A 19,864-nucleotide genomic window follows, 5' to 3' on the forward strand; every position below is an offset into this window, starting at 1 on the left:
TTTTCTTTTTCTGCTTTTCAAACCTATGAACCAAATCTTCCTTACAGTTTTTTGTGAAAACAGGTGAAAAATAAGTGTTTTATTGTTGTAATACTCATGTTGACCACTAGAGGTCAAAGTGCACCACGACTCCAGGTTCTAAATAGAACTATTAGCATTCATGTTATCTTCCAGGTAAGTTTTAATTCACATAACTTACTCACAAACAATGTATGTGCCATTTGTTTGGAGTGCATGAAGACATTAATACATGTATGCTTTTAGTCTACTTATTCAGAACATGGAGCAGAGGTCCTCTAGTGGCCAACTTGAATACTACATCAACAAACACAAACATCATTTAGGAAAACTAAAATATATCCTGGCAAAATCCTTTTTTTTACCATCTGTTCTTGAACAGAAAACAGTTAGTCTCATCAGTAAGTTTCAACTCTTTCCTTGAATTTAAGTTTCAGAGTATTTCATGATGTAATGAGCAGCGTTCGTACCGTGGAGTCTCGTCGCTCCTCTAACGGACTGTCTTTAGGCGTCAGGGTGACGCTCAGATCCAGAGAGCCCAGGTCCTGATCCGGGTGATGGGGGTCCTCCAGTTTCAGAGTCACAGGTATCGTCCTGTAACACACAGGTAGGACAGGGGTGAATACTGCCTTTAAAGGAACCTTTTTTAACAACTTTCTTGTCAAATAACTTATGCCCCGCCCCTAAATCATCCCCTGCTTTATGGTCTGTTTGACTCTAAATGGAGCATCATTTACTAAATGAACATCATGCTGTATTGAAGAAGACTTGAAACTAGAGATTGAGACCATAAACTCATGTTTACAATGTTTACTGAGGGAATAAATCAAGAGAGAAGTAGAGTCATTTTCTCATAGACTTCTATACAACCAGAGGAGTCGCCCCCTGGTGGACAGGAGAGAGAACGCAGATTTAACACATTGGATTCACTTTTCAGAACTCTAGGTTGCTGCCGGGTCAGTTTACAAGAGAAAGTGTGAGGGTTGGAAAACCCCCAGAAAAACACAGTTTATGAGGAGATCAACATGAAGAGTTGTTTTTTTTTGTGTAATGAGAGAAAACGATCGATATCCAGAGAAGGTGACAGAGGCTGATGAAGAGGAGGCTCTGTGATCAATGCTCTGTGATCAATGCTCTGTGATCAATGCTCTGTGATCAGTGTGATGTTCAGTGACAGCTGGTAGAGCTGAAGGCTTTTCACCTCTTTTCCAGGAGCAGCTGATAAATAAAAATGATGAGTCATGACAACAGGGCGGCTCCATCTGCTGAGGGAGACCATGTGATGAAGGCTTGACTCACTACCAAACAGACCACCAGACCATGAGGTGAGGCTGTTAAATCCTCCACTGACATCGATCTGAACGGTCTGGTTTGTTTCTAGAGTCTGCTTTAAGTACTAGTTTTACTAGTGTCAAATCAAGTCAGTTTTATTTACACAACCCAAATTAAAATCTGTGCAAAATCCAACATCCTCAATTCAGAATTAAAAAACAAAACTCTTTTGTCAAGATGTTTTTTAAAACTCAATTGGACTTTCCTGCAAAATAAAGGTTAAATAAATACAAAAAATTTTATAAAAAAGGAAGAGAAACAGACAGAAAGATGTCGTTTGTGCAGAGTAAACTGAAATAATCATAAAAATGAGATAAGTAGAATAATTATTCCTGTACCGTTACGTGGAATTCTTCTTTGTATTTTTCTCTCTCTGTATCAAAGATTTTAAGTTCAGCTGTAAAAGTCCAGACTTCTCACTTTCAACATTCTTAATTCTTAATTATTTAGAATATTTTCCCTCTCTCTCTCTCTCTCGTCCCTCCATCCTCCATCCTGTTTGTCTGTCATCGTCATGACGACGGGGTGTCCTGTTTGCTCTCAGAGGAAACTCAAGGTGCTAGCTTTCTGTTTCGCAAACTGTGACCACACTTCAGACGACTCACTGTGAGCGTGAACGAGCTGCAGGTTTCTCTCCAGATCAGATCTCAGGCACCGAGATGTGGAAACGATTAAGTTAACGTGAACCTCGTCATCCTCCTAATTTGACACATTAATGAAACCTTCCAAAGGGTTTTATGATCTCAAACGTTCAGTGTCTGTTTCTCTGGATCAATATGTTAGAATCACTTAAAGTTTACAGTCTGCTGATGTTAAACTACTTGAAACCTTCAACCTCATATTTGTAAGACGTATTTCTTGATTTTAGACTTTTATATCTCCACTTATTCTGATGAATGAATGAATAAGCTTCAAAATACTTTTACATTTAAATTATTCTTTGTATGTCTGTTGTCAGATTTTGAGACGTTATCGCCCTAAAACTAACAAAAAGAAATCCCAAAATAAAATCCTCCATTTATGACTTGAGATGAGTTATTGTTATTGGAAATGTTTAGATCACACGAGTCAAACAATCCTAAACAGCCACCATTGGAAACTAATTCTACGAATAGAATATTATTGTTAATATAAGTGTAGCCTGATGTTTATCTGACAAAGTACAGAAATAATGTCTTTAAACAGAATAAAAAGACATGCAAACTAACATAAAAATCAAATATCAAGGTTATGAATGAAGCTTTGAACTATTTTGTGCAGCTCTACACAATACTAGTAGTAATTTGATCTATTTTCAATATAAAATAAATTTGTTTTTGTATCCTGCCGTGGATCAGAAACAGTAATGGAACTGAAAAAGAGTTTTGTTTTGTTTGTAAAATGAAATTTGTCAAACCTCTGCTGCTCCAGAGACTCCAGGTAAAGATACGCTGAACCCATGAAGTCATCCTGAAGGCCGAAGTCGTAGTCGAACACCTGCAGAGGAGCATCGAACACATCTCATTCATAATTCATAATTCATATGGAGTGTGTGTGTGTGTGTGTGTGTGTGTGTGTGTGTGTGTGTGTGTGTGTGTGTGTGTGTGTGTGTGTGTGTGTGTGTGTGTGTGTGTGTGTGTGTGTGTGTCTTTACCTTCACATACAGAGGGTCGCTCAGACAGTCCATTATCAGAGTGGTCTTCTCTTCCCACACTGGGTTGAGGTTCTTGTGGATGGTTTTGCTTCTGAACACTTCTTTACCAGCGAGCTTGAACTTCACGTACGGATCACTGCTGCCTGAAAAAAAAAAGAGTGTGTTTTTTTTACAGATAAAACACAAAAACAACGAAAGAGATAAAGAGACATTAGTACTTTACCTCCTCTGTCTCTGACGGCCAGATTGTTTCCTCTCTTCAGCTCGATCTCCAGCTTGTACATCCCTGAGCTGGGGAGGGCTCGGTCCGAGGAGGACGGGGCCCCCGAGGAGGACGGGACCGCCATGCTCTGTCCGGAGAAATCAATGCATTCATCACAAACATGCACAATAATCACCAAAACAACCCTCAGACTGAAGATAAACTCACCAACCTGTCAGAGGTAAATATGAATGCTGCTGCTCTCACTTCCTCACTCGTTTCTGCACAAAGTGTCTAAATCATCTCAGTAACTCATCCAACGACCACTAACAGGAAATTACATAAGAGTAGCTTCCGCCCATCCGATCAGTGTCGTTGAGCTGCTTTGTGTGTTTTTCATTGCCGTATAATTCTAATTCTCACTTTCACTGCAGCGTCACATGATGCAAAGAGTCTCTGCGGACACTTTTCCTCACATTTAGAAAGAGGGTTTGGACGTTTTGCAACAGGCTGAACTTCTGCAGCTCCCTGACATCAACTGTACAGGGACGCATTTACAAAAGTTCTCTTAAATTCTTTATAACTTCAACCATTGAAAGTCAATCAAACCCTCAAAAAACGAAAGCAAAACAACTAAAAGAGACAAAAGGATTCCTGCAGAAACTTTGAGTAACTTCTTTACAGCAAATCAATAATGCAAACTCTTTAAACGCACCCATTCTGATGAAAGATCATCTCCACTGATAACAGACATCCTATTATTGTATTAATAAAGCATCTGTGTTTTTTATGATTACTCGATTTTGTCATGGAAAATAATAATTATTGCTATTAACAACTAGAAAGAGACAAAAAATGACACAAATGGACCCAAAGAGACGCTCCCTTTGATTATGGTTTTATAAGTAAGTGCCTCTTCAGCACAACGCTGCAAAATGTTTAAAACAAAAGAAGAAAAATGACTTTTTGTAAATATAAATGTATACTACGACTATTTCTTGAAACATTTTTATTGTTAGAATTATGTTGTATTCAATTATACTGCATTATATCGTATTATTATTAAAACTATTACCAAAAAATAATGATGATAACATATTTTGTAGAGAAAAAGTAACAATTTATTAAATACAATTAAGAGTTTCTTCATCTCAAATTCATATATCCATTACCAGAGATCATGTAATATTTTAAAATGACTTTACCTGATTACATTTTTTTTATGCAAATTAATAGTTTTTTTTAATTGACACTATGATGTATCAACAAAAGAGAAAATTCAAAAAATAACATGCTTTTTCTTTTCTATTTTTCTTATTCTGTAGATGATGAATCTCGGTGTCGACATGTACAAAGAGATCAAAACAAATAGCTTCTGTGATGCTGAAACATGACACATCAATAATGTTGAATAGGAAGTCTGGATTATTTCATTCTTTTCAACAGCTGTAATTATTGAATCTTTATATTAGAGTTTATAAACTGTGATTCTACATGTGTCTGTGCTCCTTTGATGGGCTCGTATGTAAGCAACAGATAAATATGAAACATTAATATCACCATACATCACTCTGAAAGTGAGAGGACTGCTCTGCTGGGGATTCTGCATCCTGCCAACACTCACGTATCCACTTACAGAGATCAATACCTCCGTAATGTGATAATACATGAACACTTATAGGACTGTGGGGTTTGAGAAGAGGCTCAACTGAATCACAGAGCAGATGTCCAGAGACTACTTTCATCCTTTTTAAACATGTCTGGGTCAATGCACTGAATATATTCACCACAGGAGGTCTAAACGTTTGATTTTCACATGATTTCACTGGAAAACTCTCCATTTGTTCTACATTACTGAGTTCTAAAGTGTTTTTTTAAGAAATTAAAGGATGCTGCACAATGTTGGTCAACTTGCAGATTTCCCTGGCTTCAACCTCCAGTTCTGCAGAGTGAAGTCAAAGCTTCCTGTCTTAAAGCTGCATTCTCTCTAGTGTCCATCAGGGGGCGACTCCTCTGGTTGTATAGAAGTCTATGAGAAAATGACTCTACTTCTCTCTTGATTTATTCCCTCAGTAAACATTGTAAACATGAGTTTATGGTCTCAATCTCTAGTTTCAAGTCTTCTTCAATACAGCATGATGTTCATTTAGTAAATTATGCTCCATTTAGAGTCAAACAGACCATAAAACAGGGGATGCTTTAGGGCATTATTAGTGCTTTCACTGAAGCAAAGGATCTGAGTACTACTAAAAAAACATTTAAAAAGCCTCTCTCCATTCAGCCTCTCCTTCCTGCTGGCTGAGACGACCAGAAATGAGTTACACACATTATGAAACACAAACTCCTCCTTTTTCCTGAAGCTGAAAACATTCAAAGTTTTCTGCTCTGGCATTTTGCAAGCTGCAGGAAATTCCATTGGGCAGAAACTAAAAACAGGGTGATAAAATAAGTGAGGCCATCCTGAGGTTTTTGTGTTGCAGTAGGACGGCTGGTGAAACGTTATGTCGTCTGATGTGACAAGTGGGGTAAGTCCAGTTCAGCCATGATGACGTTAAATAAGGAGATAAAGAACAGGCTGAGAGAACGAGGAGCTCCAGGTTGACTTTACATAACTGAAATCCCTGACATAATGTGTATATATCTTATTATTCATTTCTACCGTCTCTAATTATCTGTATATGTTTGTCTTTGTGCTGCTGCAACAATTTAATTTACCCTCTGGGGATCAATTAAGGTTTATTTTATCTTACAGGATATTTTAGCTCATGTTAGTGGCCGAGGCCCCGGGGCCCCTGAGTCAGAGCCTCGGTCTGAAGTGACCTTTAACATTTCTTGTTGGAAAGTGAGTTGAACAACAAGAAAGAGGCGCAAAACAACCGTTAAGAGACAGAATGACCACAGAGAGACACAAAGAGACCAAACAACAATGAAGACACACAAAATGACAAAAAGGAGTCACAAAACGACCACAAATAGACAGACAGCAAAAAAAATGAAAAGCAAAATTAGACAGAAAATGGCCATAAAGAGACAAAACAACTACAAAGAGACACAAAACCAAGAGACAAAAATGACCACAAAGAAAGAAAACAACCACAGAAAGACACAAAATGACAACAAAAGAGTCACAAAACCACCAATAAGGGACAAAATGACCACAAATAGACAAAATAAGGCCACAAAGAAACACAAAACAACTACAAAATTACAAAAATGGAGTCAGAGAACAACCACAAATAGACACAATTAGACCGAAAATGGCCATAAAGAGACAAAACAACAACAAAGAGACACGAAGCCACCAATAAGAGACAAAAATGACCACAAATAGAAAAATAAGGCCACAAAGAAAAAAAAAAAACACCTACAAAGTGACAAAAAACGAACACTAAAAGACTAAAATTTCACTTAAAAGGTTTCAATCTCATATTGAAAATTTGATCAGTGCATCTTTAAAGCTGCTGCAATCAACGTCGTGTGTATTGTAAATGGTAAATGGACTGCGCTTTTACATCACTAATCATTGCAAATTTCCCCGCTGCGGGACTAATAAAGGATTATCTTATTCATTCATTCATTCACACCCATTCATACACCGATGGCACAGCCTTTGGGAGCAACTCGGGGTTAAGTGTCTTGCCCAAGGACACATCGACATGGACTGCCGGAGCCAGGGATCAAACCGCCGATCCTCTGATTGGAGGACAACCCTGCTCTCCACTGAGCCACAGTCGCCCGTTGTTTGTTTAATTAAAATCATCACATACTAAACTTAGAAACACTTAGAACTTATCTTTTACTTAGAAAAATAAAAGAAAACCAGTGTGTTTAGTCAGCAGGGAAGCCCTCATCCTCCAGTGTGATCACAATAACAAACCCTACAGAGACAACCTTTGTTAAACCGACTAATCCAGCGTCTCTATTTTGGTTTTATTGACCGTAACAACAGCAGCAGCTGTTTTTAAAAGCCACTGTTCACAACCTGCTCAGCAACAAACAGAAAACAGACTCAGTTAAAGACCAGCTGATCGAACAAAGTGGAGCATTTAGCAGCTAAAGAGACAGATATTTACATCAGGGGGTGGTGGAGAACAAAAATGGAGCAAAAAGAGAGAGAATTAGGCAATGGGCAGTGTCTTTGTAGAGGTTGTTCATGTGTTTGTGCTCCTTCTAAGTCTCTTTTAAGTGGTTGTGTGTCTCTGTGTGGTCATTTTCTGTCTATTTGAAGTCTTTTTGCTGTCATTATGTGTCTCTTTATGGTTGTTTTATGTCTATTTTTATTGGTTTGTGTCTCTTTGTGGTCGTTAAAAGTCTCTTTGTTGTCATTTTATGTCTCTTTGAAGTGGTTTTGTGTCTTTTCGTTGTCATTATGTGTCTCTTCGTGGTCATTTAAAGTCTCTTTGAAGTGGGTTTGTGTCTCATTGCGGTCATTATGTGTCTCTCTGTTGTCATTTTGACTCTTTGTAGTGGTTTTATGTCTTTTTGTACTCATTTTGTGTCCCTTTATGGTTCTTTTGTGTGTCTTTGCAGTTTTTTTTGTTTCTGTCTCTTTCGTGTCTCTATAAAGTCATTTTTGACTCACATTCATCAGGTGACACAAACACAACGACTCCTAATGAATCAACAGGTCGTTGTGTAACTGCTGGATCCTGAAATAAGAAACTGTTTGCTTGAAAGTTCAACACATCAACTTTATAAGGTGATTGTTGAATTGCCCCGAAAATGGCCAAAAAATTTACTTAATGTAGATTTAACATTTCTGTCTAAGATCAAAATTTCCATAAATCTCATGTCTGTTTGTTAAGTAGAGAACAAGAGCACCTCGAGGCAGTTAGCCTAGCTTAACATAAAGACTGGTAGCAGGGGGAAACAGCTAGCCTGGTTCAAACACACACATGTACCAACACATCTTACGCTCTTTGATCAACAGATTGTATCTCATTTGTTGAATCTATGCAAACAGAGATGTTACAACAGCATCTCGTGGTTTCCTGTGGCGTGACTCGTCATCGACCAACATCAGTCTGGAGGGACATGACTCTCACATTTCTGTTTGAGGTGAGATTGAATACACAAGGTAAATTAAATACTGAGCGTCAGAGCTGTATTTCTTCACTTCAGACTGGGCCAGCTGTTATGCTAAGCTAGGCTAATTACCTGCTAGGCATGATTAATATTGATTTTCTTATCTCACTCCGAAAAATAATTTCACAAAGAACTGCTCCTTTAACTTGTGAGAAATTTAAAATAATCGTACAAAATAATAATAAAATTTAAAAACTTGAGACCTATATGCACGTGACAATGAAATGATAAAATGTAAAAAAAAAAAATTAAAACCTATGATAAAAGCAGAAGAAGTAAAAATAGAAATTTAAAATAGATTTAAAATAACAATAAAATGGATTAAAAGTATAAAACTCAAATATAATCAAATAATTAATAAAATGAGAATAAAACTGAATGAAATTTTACAACTTAAATACAATAAAATACAATAAAATGTATACAACTCAAATATAATAAAATTATTGATTAATACAATAATAATACAAATACATTTAAATTTTACAACTTAAATACGTAAAATACAATAAAAAGTATACAACTCAAATATAATTTAAAAAAATTATAAAAACAATAACAATAAGAATTAATTCAATTTTGACCAAATAAATACAATAAAAATGTGAATAAAATAATTAAATGTCTATAAACTGTTCTCAATCAAAGGCCTCTGTGCATTTGTAGTTTTAAAGATTTACTAAAAATAAATCTGATTCAACAAAGGTTTGAATCCTTCGCTGTGGATCAACTAACGGTCTCGTGCAAGAGGACCTGAGGGGAAATACCGGTTCATACTCAGTAAGCATGAAGTACTTTAAATAGTGGATAGTAACCAGAGTTAAAAGCTGCTTGTGGAGGATTAACCTTCTTGATGCAGTAAATCAGGAGCACCAACCTGAGAATAGCAGCAGGTCAAACACAATCCCATCATCTACACTTATTCTAGGACGGAGTATTTGTGTTGACACACACACATCTGCAGCGTCAGGATTATTTTAAAGTATCGATGAATCTGCAAATGAGATTAACTGTTGACTTTGCCCATGAGCAAGATACTGACCTAACTTAAAGGCAGCTTGTATTTTAGTGTCGCTCATTTATTCTTGCTCCTACATTTCCCATAATGCAACTCAATTTCCCGGCCAATGCCAAAGTGTGTTAAACCTTCATGCTTTTATGAGGTCATCCTATATTAAGCACCAATTGTACTGGGTAATCAAGTGACATGACATCAGCTTTCTTTATTTAAGGGCTGCAACTAACGTTTATTTTCATTATCGATTAATATACCAATCATTTTATTGATTAATCGCAGTGAAAAATGTCCTCAAATGTCTTGTTTTCCAAGCTACAGTTCTAGACCCCCGAAATATTAAAAATGGACATCATAATGAGAAAGAAAAGCTGCAAATGTTTTACTTGAATGAAAGATTTTCTTCTCATTTTTGCAGCTCTACTTTATCTATTTATTTCCCCCATGGACAGTAGCCTGATATTTGTGTTGCCCATAACTACAGACAGAGTGAAGATTAAAGAGGGAGGCTGGAGACAAAGTCGATAAAAACCACTGAGGAGAGATGAACGTACATCATCTTTACGTCCTTCATGACATGATGGTTAAACCTTGAGGAAACATTAACATTAATACTGGAGCCAGACTGCGGGAATCAATACTGTGAATGAAGCTTCCAGCTGTCTAGTAGAGAAACACAATTACTTCACAACCTCTTTGGGTACTTGGAGTATTTCCATTTTATGATTCTTTCTACTTCTACTATGTCTCAGAGGCAAATATTTTACTTTTTCCTACTTTTTTTTTTACATTTTTCTGACAGCTGTAGTTTGTTTGCAGACGATTTAACCTTAAAAACGTAAAATAAGCGTATAAAACAAACATATTGTTGAAGATTAAACCTGGATGCAGTGTAAATAATCTGCTCCAAATGCTCTTAAAATCAAATACACACCTAGCTTCCTGAGTAAATACAGGGAGCTGTGGATTACCTTTTATTAAGTGTAAATCACTAAAATAGAGGAATTCTATTTTGCTGGACTGAGATCTGATTTATCAAAATTAATTCAAACTTTTGATCTGATATTTTAATATAACATGATATAAATCTCATTGATAGTATTATTTCTAATAAAGTGCTGCAGGAATGAGTCCTAAAACCCAGACATGAGTTGTCAACTTTGTTTAGACGTCTGAAATAATGTCTTAGTTTAAACACAAGCTGAAGAGATTTTTACATTTATTTCTACGTTATAAAATAGGTCAGTAAATACCCCTCTGGTGAATTTAGAAGCTTTTATGTTTCTCTAAAACCAGAAAATTTGAATCTGATTTCTGGATCAAAATCTGAATCAGAAATTGCCATGTACATTTGCACATATGAGAAATTTGGCTTGGTGATTTGTGCGTCAACAATAAACAATATGCAATAGAATAAAACATAATTTAAAGAAAAGAAAATATGAAAATTTACAAAATATGATAAACAAACAAACAAGTTTAGTGTATGTTAAAATAAGTCTGTTAAAAAAGTGTCAAATGTATATTTAATGTGAAGAATTGATCTGTACGAGGGTGACAGCCCTGGGGTCAACACACACACACACACACACACACACACACACACACACACACACACACACACACACACACACACACACACACACACACACACAGTTGTTGGTGAGTATTGACCCGGTTAGATTTGACCTGTTTATTACATATATAACATCTCACACTAACTGATGTTCTGAAAATATAAATATAAACTGAAACCAGTTTGACACATAAATGTTTGATGCGACACACTTTGATTGATCCGCTTTCATCATAACATGGTGCTCATTCTGAAACTGTTTTACCTAATAAAGTATCTGATGTTTTACTAAATAAAGTTGTAAAAACTGCGGTTCAGAAAAAGCAAAAAAGGAGGCGAGGAAACAAACCCCTGAATCAGCATCACAAACAACTTCACATGATCATTAAACTTCTCCATTCTGGTTAAGAAAGCTCATAAACATCTGTATTTCTTTAGGAAACTTAAGGAGGAGAAATTCTGTGCCGAGTTCTTGTGCTCTTTTACAGAGTAGCAAAAGAAAGTATCCCATATGGAAACATTACAAACTATAATGAGATGTTCACGGTCCAGGACAGGAGGGCTCTGCAGCGGGTGATTAAAACCACCATTAATACCCCTCTATTGAGCATATTGGTGATAAGAGGTGCCTGCGCAGAGCTCAAATAATATAAAAAATCAAGACTCCCTGCTGCTAAAAAATCAGCTTTAATACTACATCATATTTTATTTCTAAATTATTATATTTTGTATTATTAATCTGAATCTGCAAAATAACTTAAGTCAACGTATATATGGGTAAATGTAGCAGAACTCCAGGAAAGTACAATTACCTCAGTATTGTGCAGTACTTAAATGTACTTCCAACACTGCGTATTTGTGAAGTAATCTTTGTGCAAACTACTCCTGTTACGTTTTATACTTTCAGCACAAATCACAACTAAAAAAAGTCCAAAAACTTGAACTTTAAGAGTTTCTTTGTGGTGGAAATCACTTAAATGTAGCCGAATAAATATCATCCAGACATCAGCTCAAACACAGCGTGATGATTCTCACCGACAGCAGCCGTCCACACGTGGCGACGAGAGAGAAGGAATCATCCCAAGAGGCACAGCGAAGGAGTCCTCGTCTCACCAGACGGGACTCTGCCACCGGGGCTTCTCTTAAAAACAGATCCAGGGTCGAGGAGGTCCAACGGGGGGAGGAGGCAGACAAGGTGAGGAGGTGGGAGGAGGGGGGAGAGAAAATGTGGGAGGGAAACCGAGGATACTTCCGAGGAGATTCCAGATTGCCAAGAAAAAACGCAAAGTAGCAGCGAGTGTGGAGGAGCCGGTGTTATGAGAGAATGAGAGGAAGAGGTGAGGAGGAGGAGGAGGGAGGAAGGAGGTGAGGAAGGAGGTGAGGAAGCCTGCTGGTTGGCCCGACTTTAATCCTTCTCCAGTGGAGTAAGCCTGACTGACTGAGGAGAGGACGCGACAGGACAGACGTCGACTGGGGACACAAGGACACACGGACACACTGAAGGTCCAGTGTCCTAAGATAGACTTTAAAGGGGCTCTTCAAGATTTCTATCTAAAAAATGTCTGTTTAGTCACTGCAGGAGGAGGTGATACGATGGTGACATAAGGTTGGTATATATTCGCTATAATTTAGCGCGATCACGTGACTGTCACAAATAATCAACTGATAAAAGAACTATTTACATGTCTAGGGATTTTACAAAGAAGGACTATTTGTTTTTAGATGTTTTAGAAACAGGAAGTCTTAAAAATCTACATTTGAGTAAAACATTTTGCAGCCAAATAAAATAGCTTACAGGATATTTAACCTCAGTTTCCTCTGGCTTGTTTAACAGAAACGAAAAACCTTTCTTTCTTAATATTACAGGTACTACTTGACTTTTTTCTTTACAGGGTTTGTATAAAGGTAATAAAGTAGTCCATGAATATGAGATATGAGTTTACAGATAATTACAATCTCTTGGTTGGTTTATGGGGTTTTGCCGGATACACTGGTTGTCGTTTTGATTCTTCACTGTTCATTTTTCTTGTACGCCCTCTGCTGTTTAGGAGAATAACGCAGCTCACAGCTCATTGGGTATAAAACGCCTCCGTTCACGCTACGGCACCAAGCACAAGTACAAACAAAGCTTGAGCAATGTGGCCCAAGGATGGAAGTATTTGAATATTTAAATATCTGTGACAACTTTTCTGGAACAAAAAGGTAGTTTTACTTCTATTGTAAACAAAAATAACATAATGAAACTATGCACACACTTTTGAAAAATAGCATGTTAGGGCCTTTGTCAACATGGCGCCTTTATTCTGGCACAAAAGTTGTTTCAACGGTAAAAAACTTTTTTCTAATGTTTTTATGAAATACACAACAATATCTTGACATTGTACCGCTCTAACTACCGTTGTGTGATAGACAAGATAGAGCGTCGCCCCTTTTGCTTCTATTGTCTATTTGAGCTACTATCTATTTTTATAAAGAAATGGTCTTTATGGATTTAGGTTGGTTAAATAACTTTTATGTAGCGGATTTTAATAAGAGAACATTTGTTGACATATAGTCAGACCATATCCCACATTAGTTGTGTTTTCATTTTGCCCTCTTTTTTCTTTGTTAATGTTAACAAATGTTTTTTTTTAACCATGAGCAACAGTCGGAGGACGCTTTCCCTTGTTCTTTGTATGAATGAATCTTGTCATGGCTAAATCTGACAACCGTGGAGCCAGGAGGAGGATGTGGGCGTTAGAGACAATACACCCGGAGACAACAATACGGTGAATATCATCGACTCGTCCGAGAGTTACGGTTAGACGATGCACGGTTCCAGGCCTATTTTAGGGTCATAAAGAGGCAGTTTGGTAAGCCTAAAATAGGCTAAAATGTTCTAGAAAAGAGTCTGCTCTGTACCTAAACTTCTGAAGAAAGATGTTGGCGCCATGTGGACCTTATGACTCGATCATCGCTAAACAAGATTTTCTTTGGAATGACGTCACTCTTGCATTGCGTTTATCTGATGATTGACAGGCATAAAAGTTAAAATATTTCTCATTTTTTAAGCTCCAGGTGCAGGAGTCAAACCAAAAAGAAAAAGCAAAAGAAGGGCTTAACCACTTTACCACTGACTTCCTGTTTTGATGTGTGTAGATGTGGTAGGAACAGAAAGAGGCAATTACAATGACCTCTATCAGCAAGAGCTCCATGTCTGCATTGAATCCATTTTTTTCCCTGTTATTGCCAAGGGGCATTTTTGAAGCGACCACACCTGTTGGGATGTGCCTCGGTCGGGGCGTTCCAGTTTGTCTCCTTTCTACACAAAAAAATAAACTATGCACACATTTGTGAAAAACAGCATGTTAGGATGCCAAAGACTCCAGACTGATTCACTCTGAGCACATTCCTTTGTTTTCACTCAAAAAGAAATTCTAAATCCACCAGGACTGAAACCTTATGGCAATACTGCAAATATATATGCCCTAAAGCATCCCCTGCTTTATGGTCTGTTTGACTCTAAATGGAGCATCATTTACTAAATGAACATCATGCTGTATTGAAGAAGACTTGAAACTAGAGATTGAGACCATAAACTCATGTTTACAATGTTTACTGAGGGAATAAATCAAGAGAGAAGTAGAGTCATTTTCTCATAGACTTCTATACAACCAGAGGAGTCGCCCCCTGGTGGACAGGAGAGAGAATGCAGCTTTAACACAGGAAGCTTTGGCTTCACTTTTCAGGACAGCTGGTCCATCATCTCTTTACTTAGAGTCGACCTCCAGTCCGTTTTGATTCTGCTGAATCTGCTCTCACTCACGGCTGGAGATTCTTGGCTGCAAGCAAAGACCGACAATTTGTGCCAATTTCTGAAAATGGTTGCCAATAGCAACCTGGCAACCCTAACTGTCGAAACCCTCACTGTTATCACAGCTATTTGCTTTTATCAGCTTTGATATGTTTTCCTTTGCTCAGTAAACCTCTGTTTGATGACTTCCACATCTCGTATTCTCTGTTCTCTGCCTGTTGACATCATTCACAGGCACGCCGTTGTGCAGAATGAGATAAATGTGTAAGTGTGTGTGTGTGTCACAAAGCAAACTTCATGCAGAAATAAAAAAAAAAAACAATCCTGCAGTGTCTGTCTCCATAAAGTGTGAAATGAGACCCATGCAGGTCAGCACATGTAGAGATGCACAGAGGTAAAGAAAGCATACTATATCGTATTAGAAAACCCTCCGAATAAACATGTGAATGCACACAGAAATACAGTATTTGTACTGCACACGAGGGCTTTATAGAATGCATCTTCATTTGTTGGAAGAGACAGAATCCGTCTGCTGGCAAAAATAAATCTCTATCTCACGATCTCCAGGACATAAAAGCCATTTCCTCGGTTCCTGCAGAGTCGATTCACAGCTCCGGTCCACTAGACACGACGTCTCTCTGCAGTAAATCGCTTTCGCTGAAGGACCTTATCGTTTACACCTCCACATAACAAGAATGTACTCGGACATTTGCCAGCTGTGTTTAAAAGAAAAGTGGTGCAATAGGAGTTTATTTTTAAACCAGTTTTTAAAACGTTTATTTTTTGCCTCTCCTGCAGGCTTCAGACTTTTCTGGCAAAGCATCAGATCTACAGTTCTCTGATTAACGTACTGCCTTTTTCACAGATGTCAATGATAAAAAATAAATGACACATCAACGTCCTGGGATTGTGTCTGCTGGCTCGGGGAGCAACGGATCATAAAAGTCACTGATCGGATCACTGCACAAATGTAACTTTTAGAGATCCCCGATCACGCTTTTTTGCCGCCTATTCTTTTTGCATTAAAATACAAATGATTAGGAACTTGAATGTGTCATTATTAGTGTTAATGATGTGTTATAATCTGTTTAGAGCTAGTGTTAGGAAGTTAAACATCATAATTCATCTCTAATATCTATTTATTTTATATTAATGTGAAAACATCTCCTTCAAACTGCTGGATTTGTTCTAGTTTAGCACCAACACTACATTTTACTGATTACATTGAACACATCATGATAACGTTATAATTTACCTTCAACCAATACTCATTTTCACTGAACATAGCCTGAACGCATCATAATGTAACTGAACTCAACCTCTGTTTGTTAGCGGTGCTGCTAACGTTACTAGCTCTCCTGTTGGTTTAAACACAGGTTGGTTGTTTACACTGTAACATCATCAGAGATCAGAGACTAGAGAACATTAATGAAGTCCTGATTCAGAGCGTCTTCTTAACGAACGGTTTATTTCAGCGTTTCTACTGGTTTAATGTAACATTCTGGCTCAGACTTTTTGTAAAGACATTGTCTCTTGTTATTGATTGAAGTCTTTTTTTTGTTTGTTTTGTTTCACTTACTTTACGCACACGTACACATGTGACCAGGGAACTGTTTGCTTACCTTTACTGTTTGGGACAGTGTGTTTGTTTAACAGCTAACCGCTAACAGAACTACCAGAGCAAACAGAGCTGAGTACATCACCTACATGCCGCTGCTGCTCCTGCAGATACCTTTGAGGGTTTGATTTTGTTTTTGTCAGGGTTTGGTTACGTGTCTTATACAACGACTGTGAGCCGACTGTCTGCGTACATCGCCGCTTGTTTTTGAGTTTGAATGAGGTTTACTCTACGACGCCTTGCAGCTCATTGGTGTCTACGCGGAGGGTTAGATGGTTATGGGTTGTTTCTATTCCATCACACAATACAGAAGACACTCTGACGGAGATCTATATCTTTCTAGTTTGTCATTAAATCATTTCACACCACCTTCTTCCTCCTTTCCTGCGTTCTGGTCCAAACCTCTTGTTCATAGATTTGTGACATGAAGACTCAAGAAGGAAGTCACTGCACCAAAGAAAGAGCTGCTGCACTTTACTCCCTATACAACCAACAAACTGTGAGCACAGAACTTTCCCACCACATACATTCTAGACAACAGGAACTCAAAAAGCACAACTAATAACATTAAAAGCTGGTTCTGGTCCAGTGAGCCGTCGTGCAGAACACATTTGTTTTAAGGTGTTTACGACGTATCACACCCTGAAACAGTAAATGAGTTTACTTATTTTAATAATAAATGAATGGCAGCCATTTGTTCAGCTCTTACATTTGTGTTTCTGGAGCTGAATCATCATCAATTAGTTTTAATTGTTTCCAGCTCATCCATTCTCTCCGTTTGCACTGTGAGTCATTAAATATGCTAGAATCTTAATATCAGGCTGTGTTATTTCAAAATAAAATACATTTTCTGCTGCACCTACTTTGTATTTTCAGTTAAAGTGAGTTAAAGTCCTAAAAGTGTGCGTAACCTTTATTTTCCATGAGATTAAACACAGTTTGTAGAGCAGGACTGAGTTATTTTGTACAGCTCAGCATGTTGTTATCTTCAGTGAGCTTCATCCTCTGAGCATCTCATGGATCTATTTTCTCTGAACCTATCCTGCAACCTCATTTTTCTGCTGAGATGTGCTGGACCTCTGGTGTCACATGTGAGCGTCAGTCCTGCAGGGATTCCCCTCAGAGGAGGCTGAATAGAAACCTGTTTATATTTATATGGATTTTAAATTCAGATTTCACAGGATGAATTAATAAAACTTCAACTCAGTGCAGACTCATCATTTATTGGGTTTGTTTTCTGGTTCCAGCTTCTCACTTGACATGTTTTGCTGCTTTTTTTTTTGTTTTATATCAGTTTTTGAGCTTCAGATTTATTGATAATAAAAAACGGTTCATCCACTAGTTCTCATGTGCATTATATATTTGATACAGTTTACTTCATTTGTGTGTTTTTTGCATGTTTTTATTAATGAATTTATTATCTAATATTGTTTTATTTTTGTGATACATTTTAATTTCATTTTTAATAAATCACACCTGTTGGGACGCAAAATCTGTGCTTCACATAATTTATTTTACTGTGTCATAAAGTGAAACATTTTACTTTTAATTAAATGGTTATATTTTTTTCTGTATTGATTTTCTACTGTTTCTTATTGCGTATTTATTTTTATTTCATTTTTATTTTTATCTTGTTTTTCTTTTACTATGTCTCTTGTGTGCACTTGTCCCCGCTGCAGGACTCATAAAGGATTATCTTATCTTATCTTATCTTATCTTATCTTATCTTATCTTATCTAATTAAGATAAGATAAGATAAGATAAGATAAGATAAGATATTCCTTTATTAGTCCCGCAGCGGGGAAATTTGCAGGCTTACAGCAGCAGAGAGTAAAGTGCACACAAGAGAAAAAATAAAAAATGAAAAATAAAAAATAAAATAAAACAAGTATTATAAATAAGCAATAAAAAAAAAAACAGTAGAAAAAACAACAATAACTGAAATATTATATTTACAGACAGAAAAACCCCCCCAACTATTTTAACTATTTTAACTTCTTTAACTAGTATTGCACAGTGTAATGTGTGATGTATTGCACAGGTTGTTATTGTCATGTTATTATTGTCATGTTATTATTGTCATGTTATTATTGTCATGTTATTATTGTCATGTTGTTATTGTCATGTTATTATTGTCATGTTATTATTGTCATGTTATTATTGTCATGTTATTATTGTCATGTTGTTATTGTCATGTTATTATTGTCATGTTATTATTGTCATGTTGTTATTGTCATGTTATTATTGTCATGTTATTATTGTCATGTTGTTATTGTCATGTTATTATTGTCATGTTATTATTGTCATGTTATTATTGTCATGTTATTATTGTCATGTTGTTATTGTCATGTTGTTATTGTCATGTTGTTATTGTCATGTTATTATTGTCATGTTATTATTGTCATGTTATTATTGTCATGTTATTATTGTCATGTTATTATTGTCATGTTATTATTGTCATGTTATTATTGTCATGTTGTTATTGTCATGTTGTTATTGTCATGTTGTTATTGTCATGTTATTATTGTCATGTTGTTATTGTCATGTTATTATTGTCATTATTCTGTATATATAGTTAGTTTGTGTATATTTCTGTGTAAGCGTGCCCATAATAACCCCTAACATGCACTATAAGCTGACATTACATATGAATCATAATGAGGCTCCTCATGAGGCCAGACCACCGCACCGCACCGCACCGCACCGCACCGCACCGCACCGCACCGCACCGCACCGGACTCACCGGCTGCGCGTCCTCCGCCGCAGGGACAGCTCTCGCCGCGTCGCTGCCGCTTCTGCCGCTTCTGCCGCTCGGGGGTTCGGCCAGCCTCTCCAGGCACGCAGACCCCAGAGAGGAGCTCTTGTGGTGGGACTGCACCAGGTAGGCCACCGTGGGCTTCTTCAGGCAGAGTCCGGGTCCTCCAGCGGCCGCTTTGCCGCAGAGCTGAGCCGCCGCGCCTGCCGCACCCGCCGCACCCGCCGCACCCGCCGCGCCTGCCGCATCCTCCGCCGCCGGAGCGGAGAAGAGCAGGTCGGGCTGAGAGGAGGAGATCACCCGGTCCAGGACGGAGTGCTCCTTCCTCTTCATCTTCTTGAACACCCAGCCGCCCTTCTCCTTCCTCTCCTCGGGCTCTCTGGAGCCCAGCACCGGGCTGAGCAGCGGCTTTGCTCGGGCTTGGAACTGTTTCCACATCGTGTTCGCCTGCCGCGCCGCGCCGCTCTCACTCTCCTCCGCGTCGCTCGGCTCCATGTCTGCAGACGGACTTATGGAAGCATCACAGCGGGGAGAAAACACCAGAACACCAGAACACCAGAACAGCCCGAAACAGCCCGAAACAGCCTCCTCTCTCTGGAGACGAGTCCAGCACCAGCACCAGCACCAGGCGGAGGAGGACAGCAGCACCGCCCTTATAATAAACACAGTATAATAAACACAATTACATCTCCTTATGCTGCCCCCTGCTGACCAGAAACATTACATTACATTACATTACATTACATTACATTACATTACATTACATTACATTACATTACATTACATTACATTACATTACATTTACATTACATTACATTACATTACATTACATTACAT

General features: G+C 37.8%; 1 protein-coding gene across 2 annotated transcripts in view; it reads right to left on the reverse strand.

Moving 5' to 3' along the window:
• The window catches only part of mctp1b (multiple C2 domains, transmembrane 1b), a 32,407-nt gene extending 12,831 nt beyond the window's left edge, over positions 1-19,576 (reverse strand). Inside the window, exons 1-5 of one of the 2 annotated variants that reach the window (XM_054613181.1) lie at positions 19,016-19,576; positions 3,207-3,333; positions 2,984-3,126; positions 2,747-2,826; positions 489-612 (exon numbers count right to left, since the gene is read on the reverse strand). In XM_054613181.1, coding sequence (XP_054469156.1) covers positions 489-612; positions 2,747-2,826; positions 2,984-3,126; positions 3,207-3,333; positions 19,016-19,522 — 981 coding nt within the window. In that variant the 5' untranslated portion in view covers positions 19,523-19,576. Of the gene's footprint in view, positions 1-488; positions 613-2,746; positions 2,827-2,983; positions 3,127-3,206; positions 3,334-3,417; positions 3,464-19,015 lie in introns of those variants that run through there. The other variant, XM_054613182.1, reaches the window with a different exon arrangement.
• Between the last annotated feature and the right edge of the window lie 288 nt (positions 19,577-19,864).

The sequence above is a fragment of the Anoplopoma fimbria genome, chromosome 14 (genome assembly GCF_027596085.1).
Source record: "Anoplopoma fimbria isolate UVic2021 breed Golden Eagle Sablefish chromosome 14, Afim_UVic_2022, whole genome shotgun sequence".
NCBI lineage: Eukaryota > Metazoa > Chordata > Actinopteri > Perciformes > Anoplopomatidae > Anoplopoma > Anoplopoma fimbria.